The sequence below is a fragment of the Aplidium turbinatum genome, chromosome 4 (genome assembly GCF_918807975.1).
Source record: "Aplidium turbinatum chromosome 4, kaAplTurb1.1, whole genome shotgun sequence".
NCBI lineage: Eukaryota > Metazoa > Chordata > Ascidiacea > Aplousobranchia > Polyclinidae > Aplidium > Aplidium turbinatum.
Genome location: NC_137475.1, coordinates 24,480,474 through 24,501,951, shown reverse-complemented (window position 1 = coordinate 24,501,951; position 21,478 = coordinate 24,480,474). Strand labels below are relative to the sequence as shown.

The 21,478-nt window shown below is 38.7% G+C and overlaps 2 protein-coding genes across 3 annotated transcripts in view; one reads left to right on the top strand and one right to left on the bottom strand.

Moving 5' to 3' along the window:
* Nucleotides 1-6,519: 6,519 nt before the first annotated feature.
* On the bottom strand, nt 6,520-7,671 carry LOC145769004 (uncharacterized). Its single transcript, XM_082580606.1, has one exon. It carries the CDS (start codon nt 7,669-7,671, stop codon nt 6,520-6,522), a length of 1,152 nt encoding a protein of 383 aa, XP_082436732.1.
* Nucleotides 7,672-12,424: 4,753 nt separating this feature from the next.
* Nucleotides 12,425-21,478, top strand: part of LOC145768110 (pre-mRNA-processing factor 40 homolog A-like) — a 61,956-nt gene continuing 52,902 nt past the window's right edge. For both annotated transcript variants that reach the window (XM_082579582.1, XM_082579581.1), the window contains exon 1: nt 12,425-12,519. In XM_082579582.1, the coding sequence (XP_082435708.1) occupies nt 12,459-12,519 (61 nt within the window). In that variant the 5' untranslated portion in view covers nt 12,425-12,458. The remainder of the gene's footprint in view (nt 12,520-21,478) is intronic.

Here is a 21,478-nt window from a genome sequence, read left to right as displayed (position 1 = left end):
ATTACCGGTGCTGCAACGTTTTTCCTGACTGTGGTTAGGCTATAGGCTACGTGTATTGTATCTATTAGGTTACAGGTATTAAAAATGGAATGAAACCAGAAATGGAATGAAACGAAGTAATGATTTTCTCAGAGTGTTTGTGCATCGTGATTCGCTGGTGAGTGATTAAACTTAAGTCTCACAGAATTAAATTGATACAATTATGAGTACTTTATTACTGTAGAATACCAATTTTGTTACTATATCTGCCCCAAAACACTGGCCACAATTTCAGCTTTATCAGCAGTATTCGTTGCGGTTAAAAGTAAGACAGTGTATAAATGTTTTATCTTCGTATAAACAGCTGAATGTGTTGCCAGTATTTATGTAGCTTTTTCAATGTTACGATTTTGGTGGAGAGGTGATTTTTTTAATGTTCTCAACAGTTTATCCAATGACGAATCAACGAATTTGTTCGTCATAGGTGGTTTGGCATCTGAAAAGTAAATATGTTTTGACTTTGAAGTTCAGTGGAACAAAGTATCCGCTATTCAATATGTGATATATAGGGCCCGCAAAAGTCAATAAAGTCAAAATTTTTTAAGGTCCTCGTCTGTCCACGAAACAAAGAATAAAGTTGTTTTCAGCACCTAGGGGACTGTTTCTAAGAAGTTGATAGGTCAAAAATGAAGTCAAAATTGCCAATAAAGTCAAAGTTTGTCAAATTATGGCTTTTGAGAAACTTTTTGTGTTTCTTGAGAGTAATTTTTGTCACAATCCTCGTAGAAGCATTGTAAATCATGAACTGCTACACAATTAAACCATATCAACCCATAAAAGCAGAAAATATGTCACATTTGAATTTCCAATTTTTCAGAAATAAAGGGGCAACTGATGCACTCTACTATATAGCCTACTGTACTTATTTCAGACCTACCCTAATGAATGCTGAAATTGTGGCCAGTGTTTTGGGCCACATTGTATTAACACTATAATTACCAGGATTTTTTACACCCTAGAATTACCACGGTGTCCTATAGGACACCTTCAGTATTGCAGCGTTTTTCTGTCTAACTGCTAGTGTTTTAACTATTATTATGCATTCTAAATGAAAGCAGTTTCCTAAAAAACACATTTGCATGCAACTTGTATTGTTGAAAACTTATTTCGAACAAAAAAGCATAAGAAATAAGCACTCCATGGGACACGGTTTAGCAATCTTAGACTAGCCTACAGATGTAAAAGAAACATAAATGAGTACACTTGTGACCAGCCATATATATAATGCATCACAGTATCATTTGCAACACCCGCTGAATTTCACAAAAATAACTTTCTAATCATTTTGAGAACACTTTCCACATGTAGGATTCTGACACTTGGAACACGTAAATGTCGTTGCATTGTTATCCAGCCTCTTCTATACTATGTTATAAGTTAGAATCTATAGCATTTCCTGCGTTTACTTGACTCAGGTGTCATGACAATAGTTGTGTTGTTTTGTAGTTGGTAGCACAAACATTCAATGAGCTCGAGTATAAAGTCTCTTCGTGATGTATTCGGAAATGCAACGAGTCATCGGGCGCTATTTGCTTGTGTTTGAAGCCCGGTTGCTTGCTTTGTGAAAAAGCTATCAACCTCAACTTTTGCTTGTAAATAGACAGAGATATGTTCTTTAAATTAGCGTTTATTAAATGCTGGTATCTTTGAAGATATTTTTCGTATAAATGGTTAGAGTCGGTCAAGTTCAACTCTTTACCTAGGAAATATTTTTAACTTTTAGGGTCTGGCTCACCTTCATTTAGATAGACGATAGCTTGTGCTTTCCATTAATGGTTCAATTGTAAAAATCGAAGCATAACCAAGCAACTTACAACTAATTTAATAAAGACATAAAATGATCGCAGACCGAGAGAGACTTGTAGGCTATACCTACTTGCTTCGATTCGGAAATGCAACGAGTCATCGGGCGCTATTTGCTTGTGTTTGAAGCCCGGTTGCTCGCTTTGTGAAAAAGCTATCAACCTCAACTTTTGCTTGTAAATAGACAGAGATATGTTCTTTAAATTAGCGTTTATTAAATGCTGATATCTTTGAAGGTATTTTTCGTATAAATGGTTAAAGTCGGTCAAGTTCAATTTTTTACCTAAGAAATGTTTTTAACTTCTAGGATCTGGCTTAGCTTTATTTGGGTAGACGATAGCTTGTGCTTTCCAGCAATGGTTCAATTGTAAAAATCGAAGCAGAAACGACAGAGATATGTTCTTGATTAAATGCTGGTATCTTTAGAAGTATTTTTCGGATAAATAGTTAAACTTGGTCAAGTTTAACTCTTTTCTAAGGAGATATGTGGTGTTGTTCGGGCCTGTGTTACATTGCTTTGCATAGGTGAGATCTTCTGCTTTGCAGGGCTGGTTCAATTGTAAAAATTGAAGCAGAAACAAGCAAATCACAACTAATTTACTAAAAGCGGACACTTGCATGCTTTTTATCGTCATGGTTGACTGATTTCACCCCACTTTTCTACTATTTTTTTGGTGGATACCTCCTCCGTGACGTCATCGCCTTTTTAACCAAATGGGGAGCTTGTAAACCAGCTCCCAATTTTCTACCACTCCTATACCTTCAGTAATTCCGGAATGGACCAAATTGGGCTTAATAAGCGGGTGGACCTATTAACCATGCGCTTCGTCGTCGTGCAAGCCTCTGGGGCCGAGGGTCTACTCTATCCTTTTACCAGCCCAGACTCAAGATGTTCCCGGACTACACTGGAAGGCTATTAGAGAGCAGCCAGTATTTAGTTTCATCATCCATGACACGCAGACCTTCCACTCCGTTATTTGGCTTGAAGATGGTACAGTTATTGATGATGTGGTCTGCAGTCTGTTCCTCGGCACCACATTCACAGGAGGAGGAAGAGGCCAATTCCCCAATGGTGCATGGTTGACCGGAAAAGCCCGACGCCCGTACGAAGACGGTTGAGGCGCACCCATGCTTGTCTTTGTAGTGTCAGGCCGATGAGGCATGTGTCGGCGTTGGGGATGAACGAATGAAGTCCGGTGGTATTTGACTTCCTTTCAGAATTCCATTTATAGTCCGCCCAAGTAGCTGCAGAGATGAAGTTCATCTGCTGCGTTGATCAGAAGTTGAGCAGCTGGCACGAATGGTTGTCTTGACTTCAGTCGACTGGGGTGCCGGTTTGGGGAAGCAGAGATCTTGTGGTGGATGTTGTGTCTGCCTAGCCTGCTTTTACACAACTTGATAGTTCAGATTTAACATAGCACTTGTATTTGCGTGGCGGAACAAAGAATCCAAACAGCGAGACACGAGTCATTTATATACTAGCACGTTACGGGTTTCCAATATAGATTATGTAAATACACAGACACTACATCTCTTTCCTTTTCAGAATCAAACACTATTTCGAAATGTAGTCAACAGATCAAGAATTAAACATAACAGTTCTGGCTAAACCCAACACAGTAAATTACATAACAAAGTCTTTAAACCGTTGCGGTGGTTTGATGTTGCGGTGCGGCCTGGTTAGAATAACAGCGTCAGTAAGGTTATCAGGCGAAACATTTTGTTCAGGTATTACATCAGTTGAATCAGAGAAAGCCTCAGTCGAGACATTATGTCTCGAAGACACATCAGTGGTTAGGTTATTGTTTGAATCATGAAATTTCTTAACATGGGTTACGTTTCTTTTATACTTTGCGTCATCATTTTCAACAATCACACAATTACCATGCTTCTCTGTGACAATAAACGGATCTTTACGAAAGGTAGTAGAAAGTTTATCACGGCCATGTTGTTTCAATAGTACAGTGTCACCAGGTTTAATATCAGCTTGAACTGCACCACGTCTAAGATCAGCATATAACTTTCCCTTTTCCTTCATTTCTGAATCTCTGTCACGAACAGATTTAGAATCATGGTCATAAGAACGATCAATGCATGGTAACTTAGTACGCAATTTTCGTTTGAACAAAAATTCGGCTGGACTAACTCCAGTCGTTGAGTGTGGTGTAGAGCGATACATAAGTAAATACGAATACAATTCATTTTTCCAGTTTTTACCTTCAGCTTGTGCAATTTTAATGCGTTTAAGCAATGAGCGATTTTGAATTTCAACTTCTCCGTTGGCTTGAGGCCACAATGGAGTCACTCTACGATGCAATATTCCACATTCGCTCAAAAATGAATGAAATTCGTTACTAATAAATTGCGGACCATTATCAGAAGTTATTGAACAAGGTAAACCATGCGTTGCAAACATTTTCTTTAAACTTCCAATCACTTTTTCACTAGTAACTGTTTTCATGACATCAATTTCAAAGTAACGACTAAAATAATCGATCACAACAAAAACATAATCACCAGAAGGCAGAGGTCCCATTAAATCAATAGCAAGATCTTGCCAGGGTCCTTCCGGCAATTCGGTACGTTTCATGGGTTCAGGGGATACAGGTTTTGAAACAAGTTGACACCCAAAACAATTTTTACAAAAACGATCGGCATCTTTGTCTATGCCAGGCCACCATACTTTAGTACGAAGACGTCTCTTCATGACAACGATACCAGGATGGCCCTCGTGAGCTAACGTAAGAACATGTTGTCTCAATGTTTTTGGAATCACAATACGTGTACCTCGTAATAGAAGACGGCCAATGATAGCTAATTCACTTCGAACTGTTAGATAAGATTTACATTCAAGTTCACACCAGTCGTTCGAAAGAATGCAATCCATGACATTGCGCAACTCAAAATCAGCGTTTGTTGCACGCTCGATGTCACGTGTGCTCATGGCAATAGGCGTCGCTTCTTTTGCTACAAATTTCACATACTCATGCGTGTCATCAACGTGTTTGCACAGCGCTTTTGAAGAAAATAAGCGAGATAAGCAATCGGCAATGTTTTGCCTCCCTGGGATATACTTCACTTCATACTGATAAGGCATTAATCTTAAAATCCAGCGTTCCATTCTAGCATTCGGCTTGGAGCGGGGAGTGAAAATGAATTTTAACGGTTTATGATCTGTTAATAAATCAAAACTGCTCCCATACAAATAAACGTGAAATCTTTCGCATGCCCACACAATAGCTAAAGCTTCTTTTTCAGTTTGCAAATATTTACGTTCAATTTCAGTTAAAGTACGGCTAGCATAACTAATAACATAATTTTTTCCATTTTGGTTTTGCACCAGCACTCCAGCTAAACCATAAGGACTAGCATCAGCAATTACTTGAGTTTTAGCATGTTTGTCATAATAACCCAAAGTTACACAATTGCACAATAAAGATTTTAGCTTTTCAAAAGATTGTTGTTGAGCTTTACCCCAATGAAAATCAACACTTTTACGAGTTAACATACGAAGCGGTTCCGACACCGTGGCTAAATCAGGTATAAATCTAGCATTATAATTCACCAGTCCTAAAAAACTTCTTACTTCAGCAGCGTTTTCTGGTGCTCTTGCTTCCTTAACAGTTTCAACTTTTGCCTCTTCCGGGTCAATTCCTTTAGACGACAGCACATGTCCCATAAATACAAGTTTGTCTTTGTTGAATTCGCACTTTTCTTTGTTCAGCGTGAACCCACTATCTCGAATTCTTTCAAGTACCTTCTCGAGTCTTCGGTCATGCTTCTCTTAAGTCGACCCGTACACGATAATGTCATCAAGGATATTCTTGACTCCTGTACAACCTTGTAGCGTTTGTTGCATTACTCGTTGGTACATCTCCGGAGCACAACTAACTCCAAACATCAGTCTCTTGTATCGAAATAATCCTTCATGCGTCACAAATGTAGTAATATTTCTAGAACTAGGTTGTAATTCAATTTGGTGATACGCCCATTTGACATCTAGTTTAGTGAATACCTTGCTTTGGTTCATGTCATGCAGCACTTCTTCAATGGTAGGCATCGGGTGACGTTCTCTTCTGACAGCTTTGTTAGCTTGGCGCATATCGACACACAAACGAATGTCTCCATTTTGCTTGGGCACGATCATTGCAGGTGAAACCCAAGTTGACGGTTCTTCAACTTTTTCGATGATGTCAAGGTCTTCCAACCAGGGCCGGATTTAGCTGATGGGGGGCCCGGGGCACTTTTAGATCGGGAGGCCCCGTGCAAAAAATTTTTTTGCGCCTACGGCGCGAAAAACCGTCTCTACGTCTACAGTAGCATCAGTTCAGTACTGCACAGCATTTTGCAGAAACTTTAAAGGCCAAAAGGAAAAAATAACACAAAACCACATTTTTTCCACATAGGGGGGCCCTTCAAAAGTCGGGGGGCCCGGGGCAACTGCCCCCTCTGCCCCCCCCTAAATCCGGGCCTGCTTCCAACTGCTTTAATTTTTCTGCTAACTTGTCCCGAAGGTTAAATGGTATTCGTCTTACAGGTTGACACACAGGCTTTACATTTTTATCAACAGGTATTGTTAATTGAAAGTCTTTTAATTTTCCCACACCATCGAAACATGACTGATATTTATTCAAAAACGAAGGACTTTTAGTTACAGCATTTAGTTCAGAATCAAATTTAATTATTTGTAACTCTGTGGCTGTTTTCAATCCTAGCAGCGGTTGCCCTTTTCCTTCGATCACTACAAATTCGACATTTTTCAGTGCTTTTTTTTGTTGTTTCAACGTCTGCAGTGAAAATTCCTGCTATTTTCAAAGGTGCATCACTTCCATAAGCGTAGATTGTTTTGTCCGATAGATGGCTTTTGCACTTAATGCGCTGTTTTTTTAAATCTTCCCACAGTGCACGATTAATTACATTGCATGTAGCTCCCGAGTCGATAATCATTGAAATATTGATTCCACCAACATTTACCGAAACTTTTCCAGTATTGTAACTACATACATTAAAGATATAGTCCAACTCACCATCAGCATTTCGTTTTACTTGTCTGATGTTATTTTTCCGGTTCGTCCTGTTGCTTCCATTCGTCGGGTTCTTTTCCACGTGGCTGGTTCCAACAGATTTTGTTCTGCAGCAGCTTGCAAAATGACCCATTTTATTGCATTTTCTACATTCTTTTTCTTGCGCTGGACAATTCCTGTCGCTGCTTTTGTGACCTTCCCTTCCGCATCGGTAACATCGAAATCGAGATTGATAGCTTTTCTTAGCTGATTTAAACGTCGAGATTTTGTTGACTTCCTGACTGTATGATCTTGATTGAATTTCTGACACTTCGAATGCCAAGGCCAATTCTCTTAACGTTTTTAGGTTCAAGTCACTTCCTTTTTCTAAGAGTCGCCGTCGTAACGCATCCGATCTACATTTTTCCACGACTTGATCACGAATTTGATCATCCATGTCTTCAAAACTGCACGTTTCTGCTTTTTGTTTTAATCGAGTTATAAATTGTTCTACACTTTCTTCCTGTTTTTGAAATAGAGATCTAAATACATGGCGTTGAAACGGGACATTGTTTAACGGCGTAAAATAATTAGTTAGTGCTTGAACAGCAGCTTCATAGCTGGTCAATTCCCCTTCAAAGGTAAAGAAAATGTCCTGCACTGCCATTCCAGCACAATGCAGCAGCAGAGCTCGCTTTCTAGAAGCATTCGTGACATTTTTTCCTTCAGCATACAACTCAAAAGCTCGTTTCCATCTGGTCCATCGCGTGCTTGCTCCAGGACTTTCACAGTCAAAAGGTTGTAAATCAAACGTAGGTATCTCCATTCTTTTCTGAGTATTATCCTACTATCCTCGTCGCCAGAATTGTTGTGTCTGCCTAGCCTGCTTTACACAACTTGATAGTTCAGATTTAACATAGCACTTGTATTTGCGTGGCGGAACAAAGAATCCAAACAGCGAGACACGAGTCATTTATATACTAGCACGTTACGGGTTTCCAATATAGATTATGTAAATACACAGACACTACAGTGGAGAAGATGGTTAGGCTTTAGTGCCCGTCGGCTAAGAAACAGAGTGGCTTCTTCGTGACGAAGCTCAGAACGTTGGATGCCAGCGAGAATGGCAAAATTATCCAATGGTGTGGGACGCAATGCGTCCGGTAACTGTGCGCAGGGCGCTGTTTATGGCAGTGCCGATGTTATGGCAGTGTGCACTGCAGCACCAAACAGGTGCACAGTACTCTGCTGAAGAGTAGACAAGGGCTAAGGCTGCTATACACAAAGTGTCAGCCCTCGCCCTCCAGCTGTGGCCTGCCAGGCGCTTGAGTAGTGCAGCGTGGGATGTCATTTTCTTGCACAGTGACACCAAATGGTGGCAGTATGTGTACGATCTGTCTAGTGTCACCCCAAGATATTCTGGTTCGGGGCAGAAGGTCAGAGGCTTTCCATTGTTCTGAACATGTAGCTCACGATCAACTTCCCGACTGTAGGCTATACCGTAGGTGGAAAGCTGCCGCCAAAGTTTTGTTTTGGCTAAGTTTCAGTCGCCAGTTCTAGAGATAGCCTAAGCTGAGAGAGTTTTCATGCCCTGGCTCAAGCTGTCTTCCAGGCTATATATATACCCGTGGGCTTAACTACTGTATTACAATCGAAAGTATAAATTTTCTTGTAGCCTACCAAATTGTACGAAACTCAGCACATCAAAGATTATATGATTGTATTTATTTTTGCCATACAAGTTATATTTATGGTAATTTTAAACCGTTTTGCGACCCACTGTGAATGGTCTCGCGACCCAAATTTGGGTCGCGACCCAGTATTTGCGGACCCCTGCTGTAGAGGATAGTTCTCTTTGCAGAAGAGAAAAATGAATACCGTTTCCATCATTTTCGATTTAGTGTAATGCTTATTAATGTAGGCTACCGTATGTCACCAAAAAAATTTGATTGCTACTGCCTACTGAAGTGGTTCAAGATTTTTGCACCCCTCAACTATTTCGTATTGTATGCATTGGCTAGTAGCCTATCTTGTTAATTCAGAATTCAATTTTGGAGTGGACTGGATTCAGAGTCTAAAATGATGAAATTTTTTGTAGTCGTATTGGAGTAGGCTAAAGCCTACCATATTTATCCTTGTATAAGTCGCAAAATTTTGCAGCAAATCTTTCCCAAAAAGGTTGGGGTGCGACTTATACACAAGGGTGCGACTTATACACAAGGTTCTGAACTTCTGACAAACAAATGCTACAGATCGCGCGTTAGCGCTGCTACTAAGCGTTTGTATTTTGCGTGCGAAGATTGCGAGCATCGCATTAACATGCTCACTGCACAGCATGCATGTAAATTTTAACGCGAACATCTCGCATGTGCATGTGCGGCACGCTTGATTGCAATGAGAAAAAGGCACGTCTCGGCAAGCAAACACGTGGTGACATGAAAGTACATAAAATTTGCTAAAAAATTTTTATACCAATATTTGAGCCAAATTTTGCGGTGCGACTTATACACGAATGCAACTTATACACGGATAAATAGCCGATAAATATACAGGATAAATATAGGATAAATACACGGATAAATATACACGGATATATGGTAGTTTCATGAATCAGATTCGTAGTAATCACACTCAACTCAACACTGCAGCCTACTTGTGCATTGAGTTGTTGACTTGTTGTTCAGTTAGAGCAGGGGTCCCCAACCTTTTTACGATCTCGTACCACTTCGACGCTCTGTCCTGCCAAGCGTAGGCTACCACTTCTTGCAGAACAACTAATTTGATCGAATCATACTTTATTCAGAAGAATTATATTGGCGTAATAAAATAACACTAAAGCACCACAACTAAAATCAATGAGATTTTTGTTTTTGCTTACTATCCACCAATTGGTTGATGCGGTGTAAATTTGCTAACAGCGCATCGAAAGTCATTTCCGAGCGCACCTAGTCGATTTCGATTTTTTGACTTGATGTTTATCATGACTGACAATCTCTGCTCGCATTCCTACGTGGAAGGGAAAATCAGTAGCTGTGGAACAGCATGGGAAGCTATGCATATGAAGAGGCATATGAAGAAGATCGAATATGAAGAGGTCATACTGAGCCAGAAGTTTATTGGAGAACATTCTTTGTAGCTGTTATTAAACATTTTATTTCGATCTATTTTTACCTTGCAAGTAGCATTATTCAACGCTATTTGTAGTTTAAGCTATAAAACAGTAGATGATGTCTATCAAGAGCAATGTTTGTTGTTTGTCGTATCCAGGCTTACACCCGGTGGTTGAAATTTAGATTAAGTGAATGGGAAGGCAAGGAAGCCAATCTTCGTGTCCACCTTCAGGCATGCCTTTAAGTGTCCTGCCAAAGACACAGCCGCATGCTCTTGAGCGGTATCAATCAATCAATCAATCAATCAATCAATGTTTTATTTGTCAGTAACAGGAACATAGGTAGATGTTTGAAATATGCAATTAATGTACACAATGCAAAGTTACACAAGTTCCCATACCGACTGGGAGACAACGAAACGACCATACGGTCTACAAGTCAATTGCCATCCTACGGAAATGACGATTTTGCCATTTAAACTAAGCTTACAAGAGAGAGAGAGAAGAGAGAGAAACCTTTTCTTTTGTCTGTTGCGACAATTGCGACAATACGAATAAAATAGCTATCTAAATACCACAACAGACAGGAAGCAGCGAAAGACTATATCAGTCATCGAGTCAGCTGCTTCCCAGTTCTTAATGTGACAAATGTCAAGCATCGGCAAATTACGTTGAAACAAGATAGGCTGATGTTGAGTAATATTAATGAAAGAAAAAAAAATCATGTGCTGCTGCGATCCTCAAGTGAAGTCCTGTGGTTTTTTATTCAAATATAAACTTTATTCCGGGTGATTAAAAATAGGAAAAACTTTTAAAATCAATAAACTCTTGTAGCAAGGGCGTTTAAACTTCAGTGCAACAGAGAAAAGTTCAAGCCAATAAATAGTACAAGACTATACGAGTAAAAACATTTTTAGTAACAGTATTACAATACAAAAATAATCAAAATTTAAAAAAAGGTATAGGCCTATTGTTCTGTCATAAAAGAAATGGCTGAGTGACTCTCAGTATGACCTGTTAGGCTGCATGAAACTAGCGAACAATCCTGAAACTAGTAAATGAGAAATATTTGAGTGTAACCGAACAACACAATAGGTCAATAATGTTTTCTTCAGACGAAATTTAACAAATCAAATCCAGGCGACGTATCATTACAAAGTTTGAGCCCAAAATAACAATTTATGACAATTTTTGTCACTTTTCCACTGACATAAAGCAACAAAATTTAAAATCAATTAAAAAAAATCAAACACTTCGCATTCAAATAAAAACAAGAAAAAAAAGCACTTTTGTCGATTTAGGCTATGAGCGATTGATCCAAACTTGTCTGGCAGCCCTGCTTAAAAACTGACTAGGCTTGATTGCTGGCCAACGTTCGATTTTTATGTCAAAAACTAAGTAATTTATCATTAAAAACTCTTGCGCTGGTTTAATTAAATTGATTTATACTGATACAACACACACTAATACAGAAAAGTTTAAAAAACAACTGAATTTAAAACAAAAAATTTTAGGACAAACTTTGAACGGATTTGATAATGGGCAGCAAACAAGATGTTACACAATAGAATGTAAAACAATTAATCCACATGGCTTACTAATCATTGTTTGATCAATTTTCTACCGTACTGTACTTCAATTGCTTCACTGGATAATAATTTACTTTCCTCATCCCTATTCTTTCAGAGCTGAGGCTGGCGAGTCAATTGCTTGTTTGCTACATGCGGCAACCGCAGACTTGGATTCTTGACATGGGTTTCTTTGAATTGTTCTGTCTTTGCGAATTCTTTATCAATTTCGAATATTTTTGGACTGAAATGACCACAATTAAATTCCTTTCTTAATTTGTCTAAAATTAACTATTCTCCAGGCCTAAGTTTTTCTTTAATCCAATTTATATATTTAGACCTGGAGAGCAAAATCTTTTATATTTTGCTCTCTATATTTGGTATCGAACCGGCGCCCTTTCGATTGTCGTTGCAGTGCATCTCACCACTCCACAATGCAGCCAAAGAGCAATCTGCAAAGAGCAATCATTTGACATAATTAACACCCACTGTCCCACCGAACAGCATTGTAGGCTTTTCAAAGCAACTGTGCTCCTTGTTGACAATTGACATCATCTGTATTTTGAAGATCATAATGATACGAAACAAGCATAGTTACGTTACAATAAGAATATCGTAAGCTTCGGGTTTTTTTGTTGTTGTAAAGTTGTGAATTCAGGTTGTTGTGAAAAACACGGAAGCCACCCGTGTACCACCTGAAAAACCTTCGCGTACCACTAGTGGTGCGCGTACCACAGGTTGGGAACCCTGAGTTAGAGTCTAAAATGATGAAATTTTTTGGAGTCGGATTGGAGTAGGCTAAAGTCTAGTTTCATGGAATCAGATTTGTAGAAATCACACTTAGCTCAATGCTGCAGCCTACTTGTGCGTGGAGTTGTTGACTTGTTGTTTGGTACAGGGCTTTTAGATTTAAGATTTTCAAATGAGAAAGAAGTTATGTCTGGACCAAGAAACATGCGTCCAAATGGCCCTGGTGGATTTATGGGCTCAAACGAGGGTAAGCTAAGGTTTTAATATAAATTCTATTTGATGTACGATATTTTATGGCAGCGGGTACTGTATTTGACCGGCATGACGCAACCTATTTTTTCTTTGGTTGTGGCTATATTTACACTATATAGTGTAATAATAGCCTCAATAGTGTTGCCAGATAAGGAATTCTGCCCTAATTTGAGAAAACTTTAAAGCTGTTGAAAACAAAAACTTGTATAAATTTGGAAATTTTTTTTAGTCCTGGGAAGATCAAAACCCTAATCTTTTTCCTAACTCTAACCCTTACCTTAACCCTTCCTAACATTAATCCTAACTCTGGTAACACCTGATTGTGGAAAAATAGCCACTTCCTTTTTCTTTTACCTTCTCTTTCAAAAAAGGCAAAAAAAAAGAAAAAAGTGCCTATAAAGTTCTAAATTCAACACTTTTATTCAACTGCATCAGTGGTGCGTACGGTATTTCTCGGACTGGTGTTCCTGAGGGAATGAGTTCGATACTACCTGGAAGCGTTTTTTTTTAACTAAATTTTTTAACTAATTTTTTATAACCGAAGTGACTCAATCGTTAGGCTGCTGCATTTTGTGGTCACTTTTTAAGTTGAGTAGCCTACAGCCCAAATTTTTATGTCTTTCCAAATGTGAGTAATAAAGTTAGAGTTTTTTAATTTGCTGGAATTTGTGAATTTCTCTGGGTAATTTTCCATTCGTCATAAGAGGATGTGACCGTGTTTGCCGAACGACGCATTACATTTTTGCTCTCAACAAGTCAGCTTGGTGGCTGTCCAATACTTTTAAAAAAATGGTTTCATCAATGTCAAGTTTACTTTCAGGCAGTGTATTTTAAGGATGCAACCTAGTTTGTACCCTGAACAGTTCGTACCCTGAAAAGATCAAGAAAAAAAATTAAAAAAAGCGGAAGTCGCTGATCGCAGTTTCCGCAAACATTTTAAAATTTTCCCCCTGAAAAGATCGAAAGAAAGATAGCACAAAGCCAAAGTCGCTGATTGCAGTTTCCGCTAACCCTTACCTTAACCTTAGAATAATCCATGCTCTAACCCTCGCTCATCGCAGTTTCCGCAAACATTTTTCCGTAGTTTCCGCTTACCACAGTTTCTGCTAACCCTTACCCTAACCATAGAGTAATCTATGCTCTAACCTAGAGGTCTCTACGGCCGCGGCCAGAACCAGCCCGCGAACTGATTTCCTCAAACCCGCCACGTGCTGCGGAAATAACAGCTGCACTACTACTGTTAAGGAAAAAGTTACCAAACTTTTTGTAAAGGACTGACGTTGCTGTTGAGCTACACGCAACCTGTTAATGATTTTTCCATGTTGTTTTTACAGGTTGGTGTTCTGTTTTTACCATTAGGCCACCACAAATGGGACAGCCTAGGCCAAATTTGGAAAGATGTAATGTTTTTCAAGAGCCCGATGCCCTGTAGTGTACCACAGCAGAGCTAACTTTTCTAGCAACCTTTCGATTTTCATCACAACTTTGCTATTCCACAACTGACTTGTTTAAAATAAAACGCTTCTGGGTAGTATCGAACTCATACCCTTGGGTACTAGGGTGGAGTGAAAAAAGTTTTTTGTTTAAATCGAAAAAAAATGGTGGTCCTTAAATCCCGACAAATGACCTAAAACTTCATTAAAAATTGACTTTAGGGGTTGCCCCCGTTTTCCAGCTGACAACCCCCCAATTTATGCACGCGAGGGGGTAAAATTGCCTATCTCGGTAACCACTGGTCGTAGAGTCATGATATATAGCTCAAAAGCTGCCAAAACATCATGTTTCTATCTGTCCTAAGAAGAAAGTTTTCTCTATTTACAATACAAAACGAGTTATAGCTAGGGATGGGCAAAATAGAATACCGAATATAGAATAACCGGTTGTGAAGCCTAACCGATTTCAAAATGCATATGAAATCGGATAATTGCAACCGCTTTAACGATCGACTTCGTACTGCTCCGCCTGGTCGCAACAAATTCGCTGCAGCGAAAGTAGAATTGTTTATCGATTTAGTACAATCCAGTATAGGAAAAACGTACGTGTTCATAGTAAAGAGATCTTTCTTGTCAAGCGCAATATTTTTGTGTAACTGCCACATCTGCTTCTTCAGAGAGATGATTTTCAAGTGCAGGTTAAACTGCCACTAGTGTTGGGCAATATTGAAAAAAAAAACATACGATATTTGAAAAAATACTCGATATTTCGATACTTTTCGATATTTTTGTTCTAATTTAGAAAAGAGTTTCTCAGTCTTTGAAATTAGCGTTGGCAAAAAAATCCCGAGGCCACACGAGCACTTGTAAGGTTGGGGTTAGACATTCCTGCCAGTCGTTATGCCACAGCCATAGATTTGTTCCTTAGTCAATACCCTGATGGAGCTCTGCGAAAGAGGCGTGTGGAATGGATGGGTATTAAACCACGAAAGCCGCAAAACGTGGACGCTTCATTGCAAACGGCGAAGACAGTGTAGATTTACAGCCAAGCGATGAACCTCTTGATGTGTCTGATTCCAGTGATGACGCGACAACCTCATCCTCCGATACAGCATCTGATGATTCCGATTCTGACTGCTAGTTCTTTATCAAATAGACTTTGTGTTGCTCACAGTATCCCAATTGTGCCGAAACTATGTTAGTGCATACGTAAATCGAGGCAATCTTCTCGCAGGGAGCTATTAATTTGTTACCGGTACCTGGTCGAGCAATTAACGTTATTTTATGATAATTCAACGTCGCTAGATGTCGAATTAATGTAAACAAATGTAAATTTCTTTTTGGGCATTGTTGTTACGGAATGTTACGCATATAACCCGCCGGGAAAATTAAATCGATTTGTGCTGAGTGCTGACTCGAACGTTGAATTAACGCAAAATTAACTTACTTTTCCTCCCTGCGAGTTATTTAACATGAATTACCGTAACAGCGATCGCGTATCGAGTTGCTCGCTTTATCATTACTTTTGGCATTATTACATCACAACAAATCAAACAGTGCGGTCGTGATGGACTACTCTAGTGTATTTTTCACTTTTCGTTTTACATGTTTTGCTGCAATTTTTTTCGTAATAAACGTTCAAAGCAATTGCCTAGGCAATTTCAACTTTTGCTGTTTGGCCTCGGCAACGTTTTTGTAAGGGTTTGCAGTTACGAGTTAAGGCTGTGATAGTTAAAACATCGAACGAAATTGAAATAAGTATTGATATAGAAAAGATATCGTATCGAAAATTTTAATTCGATATATCGCCCAACACTAACTGCCACCAAGATGAGATCCTGTTTGACTGGTGAACAATTAAAAAGCCTGAATTTGTTACACTGCAATAAGCAATTTTGTGAAGTTCATTGTTTTTGTAAAATCATTAAAATGTGTTGATGGTAAAAACGGTTCTAGAATAGATATCTGTATTCTATATTCGGTTTCAGTATTCTAGAATAGCCAATTATTCTATTTTGCCCATCCCTAGTTGGGTCTGCTACTATTCGGTGAGTCCGATTCGGTGAGTCTGATTCGGTGAGTTTCTAACCTCCAACCCCTAACCCTAACTCCAAACCCCTAACCCTAAAACGGCAATGATAATTAGGCTACGGTACCCGATAATTAAAGAAAAAAATTGAAAAAATCCCCTGAGCCCTCGCCACCACTTTTGGCCTTTCCAAAGCTCCCATCCGAAGTTGTGAATGACTTAAGTACGGACCAGTTCTATGCTTATAAAATGTGCTGGGCAATCATAGGTGCCGGGTTTTGAAAATCGCCGGGGGGGCAAACTTTCTAGCAGACTGATTGCTTACAATCAAAATGCTGATGTTTGTTTGTCAGCATTGATATTTTTTTGCGTCTATATGCCATTGTATATCAGTTGCTATTTCCGCAGCACGTCGGCCCGCGGTTTCGTGACCCCTGTTCTACACTAATCACGTGCAATTTAGTTCAAGTTTTACGTCACAATATCTGGCTTTGATCTCCGAGTAATGATGATACGGCAAGGTTGGTTACTAAATTAGATTATACGAGTAGGCTACCGTATTTACTTGATTGTAAGCCGCGCTTGATTGTAAGCCGCCCTTGATTGTAAGCCGCAAATACTGTTTACACGCAAAGCTGAAACCGTTTACTGTTAAGTACCATAAATAAAACTGACAACTCCTTTTTTTCTTTCGAATGCACGTCATAAATGCATGTGACAATTTAAAATGCACGTCACAACTTCACAATTGTCGGCATCAGACAACGCAGTACGGCAAAACATCTATGGCAAAGTCAACAAGGAAAAAGGCAAAAAAAAATGTAAGCCGCCTTTGATTGTAAGCCGCCCTTGAATTTAAGCGGCAAACATAATGAAAAAAAAACTTTATAAGCCACGGCTTACAATCAAGTAAATACGGTATTACAGCAAGATGCAACAAAATTTGTTCAGTTTTGGTATTACAGTAAGAAACAACCCAAGGAAAATTCACTTTCGCTCACATGACACGCAAAAATAAACTTAAAGAAAAAAGCCTGTGAAACTTTGCACAGCAGAAAATAGTAGCGTTAGTGTAGAAGTTTTCTGACTCCTTCCCAGAGTATTGTGATGCAATAAGCCACATGACCTCGTTCGGTGGAAGTTAATCAGTTATGTGACGTATTGACCAGCTACCCGGCGCTTTGACTCTTCAAGCGCAAGTCGTTGGTCTGATGAAAGCCTTTCAGAGTGACTTCACTGATTTTTTGAAGAGCCTACTAAAACCGTAGTTAGAGTTCTGAAATGGCGAAGAATTATTGTTAAGATAAAGTGATTAAGCATGACCATCGATGGCTAAAACTGGTGTGTCGCCGTGAGACTTAATTTGTCTGCCGAGATAGCTGCTCAGACCGGATACGTTTGTCCGCCGTTAACAAAAACGAATTTCGAGGCCTGTAGGCTACTTCGAATTATATGCTGGTCACTTTGAACTTTAGTTCTTAATATGCGTAGATACTAAACTGAGCAAACCGCATCTCGTTATTGACACTCCCAAGAAAAAACAAAGCGGAAGAAATCAAGAAAAACGTTTTTCAATCATTGTTATTATGCTGCAACGGCACCAATATGGCGTTTATCAGCTACCGTACTTCTGTTTCTTGTGTTATCTGAGGAGCAGCGCTCTTGTTGCAACAAGTAGATCTTTTAATTGAGATTGATCCGCAATGAAGGTCAAACTAACGCAAATCTGAACTTAGAAACATTTGATTTGGATTTTTTAAAAATAATTGCGGGGGGCAGCCACCCCGAACTAAATTCACAGGGGGGCGCCGCCCCCCTGGAGTCGGCGCCTATGTGGACAATTATTGAAGGAAACGTTGATGATGATCTGGCTTATTTGGAGGTTGGACCAGTTGTGCATTCAAGATGGCTAACTTTGGGATGCAGAATTTTACGTTATTAGCCTACGGAATGTGACAGTGGATGAACCGCCTTTGAACCTGGAGATTCTGGTTCGTTTTTGCCTTGAAGTATATTTTCCGACTTGGTTTGAAATTAAGCTAAACAACCATAAAACAAATGGATCCATAAACTTTTTCAACTTGATTCAACAAGTTTTGAATTTTTCTGACCAAAACGTTCCGGAAATAGCTTTGAATGTGGTGACAAGAAACAGTTATTTCGCACACCCCGAAAATATTCTGATTGCAATGCTGGGGGATGATAATGAAGACATACTAAATAAGGGTGTGACCAAGGTGCTTGCAATTCGCAAACATGCTGCTGAAAAAAATTCACTTATGGACATTGAAAGTCATAGCAGTTTCAACTCATTGAACTGCAGTCCAATTCGTTTGTTCTGTGTTCCAAAGTTGAACTTGGAAGCAAAGGCATACCACGAGTTAGTTGATATTGAACCTTATCAACAATTTTCTCCAGCAATTGAGCACTTAACCGATGCAGAGTTGGAAGAATGCCGCGAGAAGCCTCTGATTTTGTTCTATCCATGCCACAATCAAACAGTGGAACGACATGTGAAGCTCGTAACAGAAGCATCAGCACAAGTTCCGGGATTTGAAAGACGAGATGGACTCATTTGCCAAAAAGTTAAGTCTCGTAAACTGATGAAAAAATTTGACACAAAAATGCATTTTAAATAAGTCGTTTTAATTCAATTGACATACCTATTTAATTTTTTTTTGTGATTATTGTGCTATCAGAAGTCCTGAATTGTCATTTTAAAAACAGGGCCTTTTAGGATTAGCAAAGCTCACACTTGAAATATTTCAACTGAAGAATTACAAATCAACAAAATTATGAAAAAACGTTAAGTTTGGGGGCGACTGGGATATGAGTTTACCACTCTTCGAGTCTCCAGCCACCCAAATATATGTCAAACACAATCTGCCTCCAGCCGTAATCAAACTCGTGCTTTGCTGCTGCAGTATTGAAAACCACGAGCAGTTCCGCTCGGCCATGTCGCTAACATGTCACATCAGGCAAAGCAACTTGTTTTTGCAAAATGAATATGAGTTCTTTGAAGTTCATCACCAAACACTTTTGATATTTTTGCACTGCTGCAATTAACATTACGCTTAATGTGAGTGCTTCATTATGATGTTTTGAACTGATGTTAAAAGGACTGTGTTGTGAATATTTTTGGATTATGGGCCCAATCTTCGGTATTATCAGTGTGTTACTATATCTTGTGCAACATATCAATTTTTTTTTCTAAAAACTTATGACATATTACAATTTGTCTGAACAAATGCTGAGTTTTAACAAAAATGTGTGTATATATATTTTGCTTTTTTTGGCTATAACTCATTTTGTATTGTAATTTTGTAAATAGAGAAAACTTTCTTTTTGGGACAGATAGAAACATGATGTTTTGGCAGCTTTTGAGCTATATATCATGACTCTACGACCAGTGGTTACCGAGATAGGCAATTTTACCCCCTCGCGCGCATAAATTGGGGGGTTGCCGGCTGGACAACGGGGGCAACCCCTTAAAGTCAATTTTTAATGAAGTTTTAGGTCATTTGTCGGGATTTAAGAACCCCGTTTTTTTCGATTTAAACAAAAAACTTTTTTCACTCCACCCTATTGGGTACTATATACCAGCCCAAGAAACATTGTATGCGCCGCAGATTCAGTTGAATAAAACTATTGAATTTAGAAGTTACCTTTTTCCTTTCCTCTCGTTTTTTGCTTTGAAAAAGAAATAAAAAACATCATGACCGGTCAAATATTGTTTCAGATTAAAATGCCGGAGCCGGTCAAATAGCCACTGCCATATTTTAAAGGCAGAGGCTATAATTAACATAAAGTGTGAATATAGCCTTTGAGGCTTTACACTTTATTCACACTTTTGCCAAGGACTGGAACCTCCCATGTTCGGGATTTGTAACTTGAGTCTGATTGATTAACTTGAGTCCTGGGCAAAAATTACTTCTAGAAAAGCTAGAGACACAATCTTAGAAACCATATTAGGGTTTTTGAGGATGGCGAGTTCAATGGTGTTACTTTCAACACCATTTTAGGGCATTTTCAAGGTCAAAATATTATATTTTAAGATCACATTATATACAGAATTTTGTTCATTTTTTGCAAATTTTTGCGTCTAACTCCTAAAGCAAAACTGTTTGAAAGAAGTCTGTGATGAAATATGATATTGTGCACTTACTGCATCTATTGAGTAAGATATTTTCTCCACACTGTCTAAGTTCTTTGAAGTTAACGTGTTAATACGAATGGCGATATATTGATGAATGCCCTTTTTGGTGGCATAGCAGCTTTTTCCTGACGATTCATCAACTGCAATTGATTAACTGGAAAGTTTCTTGGTTTGAAACAATATACAAAAAACACTTTGTTAAAATTGGAAAAAAATTTGGTGATTTCATATGCCCTTGCAAAACATGGCGGTTCCAAGCTTTTGTGACGTAACAATCATGGGTCTGCTACTATTCGGTGAGTCCGATTCGGTAAGTCTAATTCGGTAAGTACACGGCAATTTTTTTCAAATAATATCGAACAAAAAGCAAAAATATTTGTACTTTATTTTGAATTGTATTAGTATCACATGTCAAACAGAGTACAACATATGATAAATCAAGCATCATACGATGCATCATCATACGGTCACACGGAAACGCACTGCGTGTCTGCAGTTCTGATAACTGCGCAAACCCTATGAAGGAAGAAAAAAGTCGCTTGGAACAAACAGTCCATGAAGAAAAAAGTCGACGCGCAAGACGGAAAATATCAACTTTACATTGTTTAACGTTGCACATTGTTCAATGTTCATTTAGAAGATTTATTTTCGAATCCTGATATCCGAAAAGAAACTGCAAATGCGATTCGAATACATTGAGATTCGAATCTCTAAGATTCGATATTCTGTATTGTGCATCCCTACTCTAATCCCTAACCCTAACCCTAAAACGGCAATGATAATTACCGGTAGGCTACGGTACCCAATAATTAAAAAAAAAATTGAAAAAATCCCCCGTTAAGGGATCGGACTCACTGAAACGGGCCATTCCGAACAATCATAGCCCCTGGGGATTTAATTTATTGCGTACAGAAACAACATTCCATGACTTCATCGAAAATATTGTTTTTGATTTGTTGCTTTTTTATTGTAACTTGGGAATTTCAAAACACGTAAAAAAATTATCTGAAATAAGCGCGCTTGTGCCTAAAATATTATTATCAGATAGTTTGTAGCCAAATGTGGGGCAAGAGTTCTGTTCATTTGTGAACTTGGTTTGTGACAGTGTTTTGTCAGCCAGTTCGGACTTATTTAGTAAGTCGATATTTGTAGAATTTAGATTAGCAGCTTGAAAGAGATTGCTTCATGTGAGTACAAATTGATTACTAATTTGTAAATTTGGCTTTTGCTTTGTGTTAAACGTCTGACAGTGGCATGTCTATCAGCTTTGTACGCGCTGGGTCCACTTGGAAAAAGGCTTACTTAATGACAAAGTTTTATTGCGCATGATCGTATT